The sequence below is a fragment of the Erinaceus europaeus genome, chromosome 9, assembly GCF_950295315.1.
Source record: "Erinaceus europaeus chromosome 9, mEriEur2.1, whole genome shotgun sequence".
Lineage (NCBI taxonomy): Eukaryota > Metazoa > Chordata > Mammalia > Eulipotyphla > Erinaceidae > Erinaceus > Erinaceus europaeus.
Window position 1 is genome coordinate 116,782,236 of NC_080170.1, and position 10,037 is coordinate 116,792,272.

Sequence of the window (10,037 nt, forward strand, 5' to 3'; positions counted from 1 at the left end):
TGGACTTGAGGCTATTTATGCTATCCTTTGGTTTATATCTAAGTTCTACTTAATAAAATCATTATTGCTATAGTCATCCCATCTTGACACAGTGAAAGCTTATTAATGGTGGCTGCTTTGTTCCTTTAACAGAGTTCCCATGTTATTGAGAACTTTGCTTAGTTTCTTGGCACTACAAAATGACCTAGAATCATCCTGTGTATTTCTTTCTTGGGTCTGGCACAATGTCCATTTCTCCAAGGATGCCTGAGGATACCTGGCTTTCTCTTTACTGAAGGGTGTTTTTTTGATTCCAGCCCCTTTCAGTTTACAGAGCTGGAGGGTATTAGTGAAGCCCATTTATGGTGTGTGTCTTAACTAATTACATAAAATAGGACTATGGAGACAGCATAATGGTTATGCAAAAAGACTCTCATGCCTGAGGCATCAAAAGCCCCAGTTCAAAAGTTCAATTCAAACACCTCCATAAACCAGAGCTGAATAATGTCCTGGGGTCAGGGGAGTAAGAATGACACAAAATAGACATTTGGCAGTTCCATAGTCTACAATCTTGTTCAGTGTAATAAATAGTGCATTTTAGCATACCCTTTTCTACATTTCTAAGGATAACAGTGTTATTGACCTGCCTGTACCCAAATTGATCACAGACGACAATAACAAGTATTCAATTTCTAGGAAAATGACACACATAGAGAGTTCTAGTATAGGAAGGTGGATTACTAAACACTCTTTGAAGCATTATTCCAAGACAGATTGGGAGTGTTGAGAAATTTCTCTCCTTTGTCTTGTTTTATCTTCTGCTTTGCTTTGTCAGGATATCAATAAATTTATAGAAATAGATATGATGGTTAATCACTCACATATAATTAGTCCATTAGTGCACATAATGCAGTAAAGATTTTAGAGAACTAAAAGAAAGCCTTTTCATTGTTGCAGAGTGTTTCTGTGTGATTAATCTGTAGTGAACAGTTCACATCTTTTGCTTTTTAATTTTACTGTGTAACTGATCTTCCTTTAGATCATAAATATAGTAAGGCTTTATGATACAAAATCACACGCTTTACAAACCTTCAAATTGCGTAAGGCTAGAAAGAGTGAAGTATTGTACGTGTGACTAGGGAATGTTAAATTTTTAATGGTTTAAAACTCTTAGTAGTTATACAAAGTCAAGTTTGTTTCTGGTTATTTGTTTTGTCTTATTTATTTATTTATTTATTTCAATTTCTGACAGGAATTCCTGGGCTTCAGGCAAAATTTGACCACTGGGTAGATTCTCCTTCTTCTTCCTCCTCCTCCTCCTCCTCCTCCTCCTCACTCCTCCTCCTCCTCCTCCTCCTCTTCTTCTTCTTCTTCTTCTTCTTCTTCTTCTTCTTCTTCTCCTCCTCCTCCTCCTCCTTCTTCTGCTTCTCCTCCTCCTCCTCCTTCTTCTCCTTCTCCTCCTCCCTCTTCTTCTTCTTCTCCTCTCCTTCTCCTCCTTCTTCTTCCCCTTCTTCTTCTTCTTCTTCTTCTTCTTCTTCTTCTTCTTCTTCTTCTTCTTCTTCTTCTTCTTCTTCTTCTTCTTCTTCTTCTTCTTCTTCTTCTTCTCCTCCTCCTTCTTCTGCTTCTCCTCCTCCTCCTTCTTCTCCTTCTCCTCCTCCCTCTTCTTCTTCTCCTCTCCTTCTCCTTCTCCTCCTTCTTCTTCCTCTTCTTCTTCTTCTTCTTCTTCTTCTTCTTCTTCTTCTTCTTCTTCTTCTTCTTCTTCTCTCTCCTCCTCCTCCTCCTCCTCCTCCTCCTCCTCCTCCTCCTCCTCCTTCTTCTGCTTCTCCTCCTCCTCCTCCTTCTTCTCCTTCTCCTCCTCCCTCTTCTCCTTCTCCTCCTCCCTCTTCTTCTTCTTCTCCTCCTTCTTCTTCCCCTTCTTCTTCTTCTTCTTCTTCTTCTTCTTCTTCTTCTTCTTCTTCTTCTTCTCCTCCTCCTCCTTCTTCTGCTTCTCCTCCTCCTCCTTCTTCTCCTTCTCCTCCTCCCTCTTCTTCTTCTCCTCTCCTTCTCCTTCTCCTCCTTCTCCTTCCCCTTCTTCTTCTTCTTCTTCTTCTTCTTCTTCTTCTTCTTCTTCTTCTTCTTCTTCTCCTTCTCCTTCTCCTTCTTCTCCTCCTTCTTCTCTTTCTTCTTCTTCTCCTTCTTCTTCTCCTCCTTCTCCTCCTCCTTCTCCTTCTTCTCCTCCTTCTTCTCCTCCTCCTCCTCCTCCTCCTCCTCCTTCTCCTCCTTCTCCTCCTCCTTCTTCTTTTTTCATCTAATAGTGGATGAAGAATAGGGAAGGAGTCTAAAAGAAAGAAAAGAAACTAAAGGACTGTCGCACTGCATGTGAAGTTTCTCCAACATAATTGCTCTCAAGTGGTAGCTAGTGGCTTAAACCCAAGTTCTTACACACGTTAAAGTTTTCTCTCTGCTGCAGGCACAGTCACGTAGCCCTCCCTCATGGTCTTCTTCTTGTTTTCCTTCTGTACTGTTTTCTGTTTATTTCCCCTTCCAAGACTAGGCTTTTTGTAATTTTGCCTCCAGGGTTATCACTGTGGTTCAGTGTCAGCACTATTGATCCACTGCTCCCAGTGGTCATATTTCCCTTTTTTCATTTTATTTGGTAGAATAGAGAGAGATTGAGAGGGGAGGAAAAGACAGAGACAGAAAGAGAAAGAGAGAGAGGCTTGCAGATCTGCTTCACTGCTTGTGAAGCTTCCTCACTGCAGGTGGGTACCAGGGGCTCAGACCTGGGTACTTGCACAGGCCCTTGCTCTTAGTGCGATGTGCACTTACCTAGATGTGCCACTGCCCAGCCCTTTTAAGACGGTAGAATTTTAGCAGGCCTGGTGGTAGCACACCTGGTTAAACGCACATAATGTGAAGCCCGAGGACTGGCTCAAGGATCTGGGTTCCAGCCCCGGGCTCCCCACATTCAGGGGATGAAGCAGGTCTGCAGGTGTCTATCTTTCTCTCCCCCTCTATCTTCCCCTCTCCTCTCAATTTCTCTCTGTCCTATCTAACAAAAATGGGAAAAATGACCACCAAGAGGAGTGGATTCATAGTGCGGGCATCCAGCCCCAATGATAATCCTGGAGACAAAGAAAAAAAAAAGGAGGACTGCAGGATTTTCTAATTTTTTTTTTCATTGCTGGAGTTTCACTGCTCTAGACTAACTTTCATTTAGATAGAGACAAACAGACAAAGAGTGAGAGAAAAACAGATTCCCTCAATATAGTGGCAGCCATGCTTGAACCGGACAGACCACTTGTATGACAGCACCTGCCCACATGCGCTATCTTCCTGGCCTTGGTTTTCTCATTCATTATCACCTGATCTCAGGAGTAAATCAACCCATTAAATCCATGATGCTTGTGTAGCCAGACTGGACTCCTTTAAGTTTACAAGTTTCCAGCTTTAAATGAAATGTGATTATTGAGAAAAAATTAGACACACAAATGACATAGCTAAGTAGGTTTTCACTTTAAAGCAAGCCTTTGGGGAACCACAAATTATATTCCTGGAAAAGATGTTGTAAATATACATTTTTTTTTCTATTTAAAAGAGTCCTAAAGGATTTCTAGCAAAGAAATCAAGGATATCTGTGCATGTCATACCTTAAGCTAATAAAAATGAATTACTAAAAAGAAAAAAAGAATTACTTTAGGTCATGTGATTTAAAACTTGTCTGCATAATAACAGAGATGAGTAAGTAGCTACATATTGAATGTTTCCCTTAAGGTTTCAAGAAAAAATTCTGAAGACTAGATGGGATTTAGATGAGCCTAAAAAGAGAGTAGGCATGTAAATATTTTTATTATTATTACTGAGAAAGATAGGAAAGAACTAGACATCACTTTGGTACCTGAACTGCCTGAGATTGAATTCAGGACCTCATACCTGAGAGTCCAATGCTTTTTCTACTGTTCCTCTTCCTAGATCACTACAGATGAATTTTAATGTGTCTGGATAGTAGTTTATTGGCCAATATTTCCTCAATCTGTTTCACAGAGCATGAATGTAGTGTGACATTAATAGTTACAATTCCAACCCAGTTGTCCAACAACAGATGAGGGGTTGAGTATTGTGATCTATATACATAATGGAATACTACTCAGCTATTAAATATGGTGAGTTCACCTTCTTCATCTCATCTTGGATGGAACTTGAAGGAATCAAAAAGAGAATGATGAATATGGGATGATATCACTCACAGACAGAGTTGAAAAATAAGAACATAAGGAAAAACACTAAGCAGAACTTGGACTAGAGTTACTGTATTGCACCAAAGTAAAAGACTCTTAGGTGAGGAGGAGGGTTCCGGTCCTGGGACATGATGGCAGAGGAGGACCTAGAGGGGGTTAGATAGTTATGTGGAAAACTGAGACATGTTACACATGTACAAACTATTATATTTCACTGTCGACTATAAACCATTAAATCCTCTCCCCAAAATAGCTATGGTTCCTATAGAGATCGCTTGATAATTAAAATATGGAAGATACTAGATTAGACCAAAAAAAAAGGGAGGGAGGGATTTTGTGTAAAATTTAGAAGTCTTCAGTATACACACATGCTTAATGGATGTCTACCGGTACCATTTCCCTTCTTAAAGCACAGACACAACATTATTCTAGAAAGGAAAAACTCCATTTTGCTTACTAACGGAGAAAAGTATCTTCATCGAGTCTACCCTACTCCTATTCCTTGTTTTTTTATACATGCTATTGAGTGATCTTTAAAACCAACTCATGGGTTTGTTATTATTTCTTTCATCTATGGATAACCTACCTAAAAGAAGGTATACATACACACACATCAAAAGTAAGTGATTTTCACAAAATCATTCAAGTAGTAAAAAAAAATAATAATAATAAAAGCAGTTAAAATGTGAATTTCCCTACCTACGGTTTGCTGTCATTTAGTCAAAATAACTTGAGGGAAAAACAAAAACAATTAAGGCTGAGATAGTATTTGCTACATTATATAGACACTAATCAGTGACACAAGACATACGGATTCAAAGTGTGTGGAAACTCCCCACTACCACTACTCTTTCCATCAAAACTGCACAGACTAGTAGTAGAAGAGCTTTAGCATTAATGTCCTTTTTTTTTTTTTTGAGTAAAGAATGAAGACTGAAAGGAGGAAAGAATTCTGTGACTGAACAAGAAAGTTGAGAATTTCTATGAGCTTATGCAAAAAGACAGATATATATAAGGCATTACTTTGAACTAAAGGCATTCTTAGTGTATATTTTTAAAATATATTGTGGGCCTGTGAATTAGTTCTCTTGCTCAGGTTTGTGTCTGTCCTTCATTGTACTGGAGAAAGTTTTGGTTCTGTGGTTCCTTCCCCTCCCTCCCCCCATCCCATCACACCTTCCCAACCACACTCACCTCCCCCCACTGTCTCTCTGCCCCTCTGTCTCCACATTAAAAAAAATCAGCCCAGAGCAGTGAAGCCCAAGAGATGTAAAATAATAATAATAATAATAGTATTACTATGAATTTGCTATTACCATTTAACTTTCTGCACTGTTCTTATACCTTTCATGTACCTTTCTATAGTCATTATATGATGCATTTAATCATATAATGATTCAATCATATAACTATTTAGTGCTCTGTCTTCAAATTACAAAAATTAGTTTATTTTACCTTTTCTGTAAAGCAGGAAGGACAGACAGCATTACTGTTAGCGCGTAACTAAAGAGATTCGTGTTCAAAACTGGTAGAGGTCTTATGAAAACATACCACATCAACTGCTAAATCCTCTGTCAAGAAAGACATATCAATCACTTAGGAAATAAAGGTAAAAACTAAGGAAGAAAGCAATTATAATGCCTCTATTAAGGCCACACTGCTTTTTTAAGACCTATTCATATTCTATTTCACAAACTCTAACCAGTGGGATTGCAAAGTTTGCACTGATTTAGACTTTTCAGATACAGATCAAAACCCTGGCAAGAGTGGATAGCTCTCACTGAGACACTGAATTTATCTATTGGTATTGGAAGTGGACCCAAGCCTATGCTTCCTAATGGCAAATCACATGTAAGATGCCTTGCTCCCACTACCTGACTTTTATTCCAATGATAGTATATGTCAAGATGGTAACAGTATACCATGTACATCTATATTTTTGTTAATGTTTGTGATATGATGCATGTAAAAATTATATGCAACATAAAGTTGCTTTTTTTTTTTTTGCAGCTACTGTCAGCTCAGGTCACTTAACTTCAGTCTATTAGCTATGGAATAGCTACCCGTGTGTGTGTGTGTGTGTGTGTGTGTGTGTGTGTGTGTGTGTGTGCATGTGGGGGGGAGGGGCTAGTGTGTGAAGTGTGAGTGTGTGTAGCATTAACAGATTAACAAGTTGGGGGGTATAAAGAAAGATTGGCATGATCCCAGCCTCCTCTGGAGAATTGCCATGGGTCAGTGGCATTATTATTATCATCATCACATGTTACCTGGACCTCTCGAGTAGAGTAGTAATGTTTAAGACACCCCCTACCTTTAAGGCTCATGCTATGTCTCTAAATTGTGGTTTAAGATTACAAACTTTTCAGATGTTCACACCATGTGAGAACAGTGTGTATTTATTCAATGTCCTTGCTAAAATATACTATGTTTGAATTTCATACCTTTCTTTCACTTCCCTCAGTAGCTGGAGACACTCACTAGCTGGCAAGAACAGTAGACCAGGAATTCATTCATTCAAGCATCTTCTTTACTTAAGCACAGTGCAACTCACCTGGCATTTACATTCTACATTACATGAGATAAGACAAGTCACTGGAAGACATGAAAGTTCACAAAGTGTTGCTTTTGAGTGATCAACTGGCTGGTGCTTGTTAGAAAGAGAAGATAAGACAAAGTCTGTCCTTTTATTCATCTTTACCTCCCACCAACACCCCCTCCACATACACACATATACAAACATATACAGCTTGTTTAATCCTCAGTTTCTGTGATAGTTTGTATCAAACACTGGACTTGACAGCTACAGGAAACTCACTCTAGAAAGACAGATTTCCTTTGCTCTGAAGCTGGTTTCCATGGTGCTGAACTGTTGATTTAAAAGTAAGCATGGCTGTTAGGTTCATGCATTCATGTCCAAGTCAACCACAGGTCACACAGAGTCAGAAGGACTAAGGCATGCTGTTTTGTGCATGTCTGGCTCCTTTTGGTGGCCTGGAGGAAAGCTCATTTACCCTGTAGCATATATTTTAAGGCCAGTGAATCTTTTGGGATCCAAAAGATTATACCTTGAAAACTGCTTTTGAAAGGATAGGTGTGATTACTTAGAACCTGGAAACAAGGATCTATAAGCAGATGTGTTTTAAAACCTCCTTTCTACTCTCCCTCTTAGAATCCCTTTGGTTTGGGGAAAATTTGGGAGAGAAAGAAAGGAAATGTTGCTTCCTGCTTCTTATTGCCTGGTGTCATCACTTTAAGCTTGCCACTTACTGTCATTTAAAAAGAAGTTTAAGATAACAAAAAGGTACCTACTATGTGAATAGGCATTGGAAACTGTAACACACAGAAATTGGTTTTGTAATGTTTAAAGGAATGTTATTACTAGGGTGTGTGGGGTTTATAGCATCACAAAACCCAGAACACTAAGGCAAGAACATAGCTAAGACACAAGATGTATTAGCTAGAAGTGGTATTTTTTCTTTTAAAAATGCACATTATTAATTTCCATAGTATATAAAGATATGTCTTGTAGTAAAAGTTTGTACTTAAGATCTTTTCTTGACAATTATATGTCACATATCTAGGGCAAATGCATTTCCAAGTAGTAAACTTCTATGTCTATTTCAATGGACGTGATCAGTGACAAGTTCTGAATCTCTGAAAATAAGCTGAGAAATTACAGGTACAAGCCAGTGAAGTTATTCAGGAATTTAAAGTGTTCCAGTCAGTTACTATCTAGAGTTCCATGCACTTCCTGTGGGTCCCTGGAAAGGGGATGGGTTTCTTTGTCCTGGTTGCTCTGTAAGTAGCTCCCCTTGCCTACAGTGTGTGACTAAGGATAAGCCTGGAGACCCCCAGAGTATCAGGATGTCACCTGTGGCTCTCACTTGGCCTGCTTCTCTAAGCAGCACAACTGGGTAAGCAAAGTGACAAGCTGATACTGAGGGAATCCCAATTGTGTTTATTCTAGGGGAGGAAAAAAGAACACTAAAGATGAAGCACCTTCATTTCCAGTGAAATTTAACTCAGCTTCCCAGGGAAGTTCCATGTCTGGGAACTGAATCATTCTCAGAAGCACACTGGCCTGGGGCAAATGATGGGGTGAGTGGGGAAGTTAAGTGAAGACTCACTCAGGGAACCAATATGCAGTTCAGCCCATGCATCACCTGGAACTCTGCTATGCCAGATCTTAGAACTCTTGGGATTTTGGAAGAACCCAATGTACAAATTAAAAAGCTTGCGGGGTTCCCCGGACTTGCAGACTGGGGTATTTCAGAAGATCTCTGTATAGGATTTCTGAGATCTAGGAATGATTGAGAGTCCTCAGAACCTGGGTTGCCTGGGGCCAAAACAGCAGCTCTGAACTGAACGACTGCCACCCAGGTTGTCCAGGGCCAGAGCATCTCAATGCCCAAACCAAGCGGCAACGGTCTTTGCCCCCCACCCCGACGCCTTCACGCCCAGAGTCGGGTGTCAGCTCCGGGACAGCGTGATCCCTGAACTCTTGCCACGTTCCTGGACCGGGGTTGAAAAAACCCGCCAAGCCAGCCTGGCGGGGAGGCCGGGCACTGGCCAAGAGGGAAGCGGTGACGCGGCTTCCCCTTCCCTGGAGCCTCCCCTGGTGCGCGCTGACCTCCGCCGCCCGCACCCGGGTTCCAACCCCTGGGCCCCCGGGGAGTCTCCATGGTCCCCAGCCCCACCCCATCCCTGGAGTTCCGCAGCGTAGAGTGCTTCCCCGAGGGGCTCACTCACCGATCCTGAGTACTTGCGGGGCGGTCTGGGGGAAAACGGAGCAGAGGACACAGAGGAGCGTCCAGCTGGTCTCCCCGGGCCAGAGCCTGGGCTGGGCGAGGGGTGCGCGGCGCCCCAGCATCCTGGCTGCCTAGTCGCGGCGGAGACCCAACGGTGGTGGCAGCACGTCGGTGAGAGGCAGCCCGCACGGGCCGGGTCCCCGCTTCATCGTCCCCTGGGCTGCCGCTCCGCGCCTGCACCCTGCGCGCTCCCTCCCCGCGCAGCCCAGAGACTGAGCGAGGCGAGCGGCGTGGGAACGCGCGGAGCGGGCGGAGCGGACGGGCGGGCGATGCGGGGCGGGTGATGCCGGGCGGGCTCGGGGCTGCTCCCGCGGCCGCTTAGCCCATCACCACGCCTCCTCCTCCTCCTCCATGGGCCGCACTCGGAGCCAGGAGCCTGGGGCCCAGCGGAGGAAAGTTGCGGCTCCAATGAATGGGCACGTCTCCCTCATTCGTCCTCTGGTCAGATGCAAAAAAAAATGGGGGGGGGTGTTTAGTGATGGGGGGAGTGCAGCAGAAAAGATGGAGATGGGAGAAAAACAGGCAGGAGAGCGGGGACTGGGGGGGGGCGGTTGGGAGGGGAGAGTTGGTGCAGGGGAGCTGAGCTAGCAGGCTGAGCTCCAGCAGCAGGTTAACTGGGATCTGAACCACGCTCTGGCTATCCCTCCACCCCCATTTCCTCCTCCCTTTGCTGGCCCCACCCTTTGTTTACAACCCGTCCCAATATTCCCGAAACGCACACCCTTACAGCCGCTCACATCCTCACACCCCCCCCCCCCCCTTACTCAACTTTGTGCTAAGCCCCAGGAAAGTCCGTGGAGTGTATCGTGCTCCAGACTGAAAATTCTAGCACCCGAGAGAGCAGAGGCAGCTTCTGCTGCGGGGCTGTGGATGGAAGAAGGGGGGGGGGGTCCCTTGGTTAAGAGCTGTTGGAAAAGGGGGTGCGGGGGTCTTAAAAAAGCCAACTGTGACTCTTGCTATCACTTGGAGAATCCTGTTCTCCGCAGACACCAACATTTCAGCAGAGAACAGTAGAGTCCCTGTGTTGGACTCG

The 10,037-nt window shown here is 43.2% G+C and overlaps 1 protein-coding gene across 5 annotated transcripts in view; it reads right to left on the bottom strand.

The window, feature by feature from the left end:
* The window catches only part of GRIK1 (glutamate ionotropic receptor kainate type subunit 1), a 519,153-nt gene extending 509,792 nt beyond the window's left edge, over positions 1–9,361 (bottom strand). For all 5 annotated transcript variants that reach the window (XM_016190588.2, XM_060198591.1, XM_060198592.1 and 2 more), the window contains exon 1: positions 8,946–9,361. In XM_016190588.2, the coding sequence (XP_016046074.2) occupies positions 8,946–9,066 (121 nt within the window). In that variant the 5' untranslated portion in view covers positions 9,067–9,361. The remainder of the gene's footprint in view (positions 1–8,945) is intronic.
* Positions 9,362–10,037: the final 676 nt, after the last annotated feature.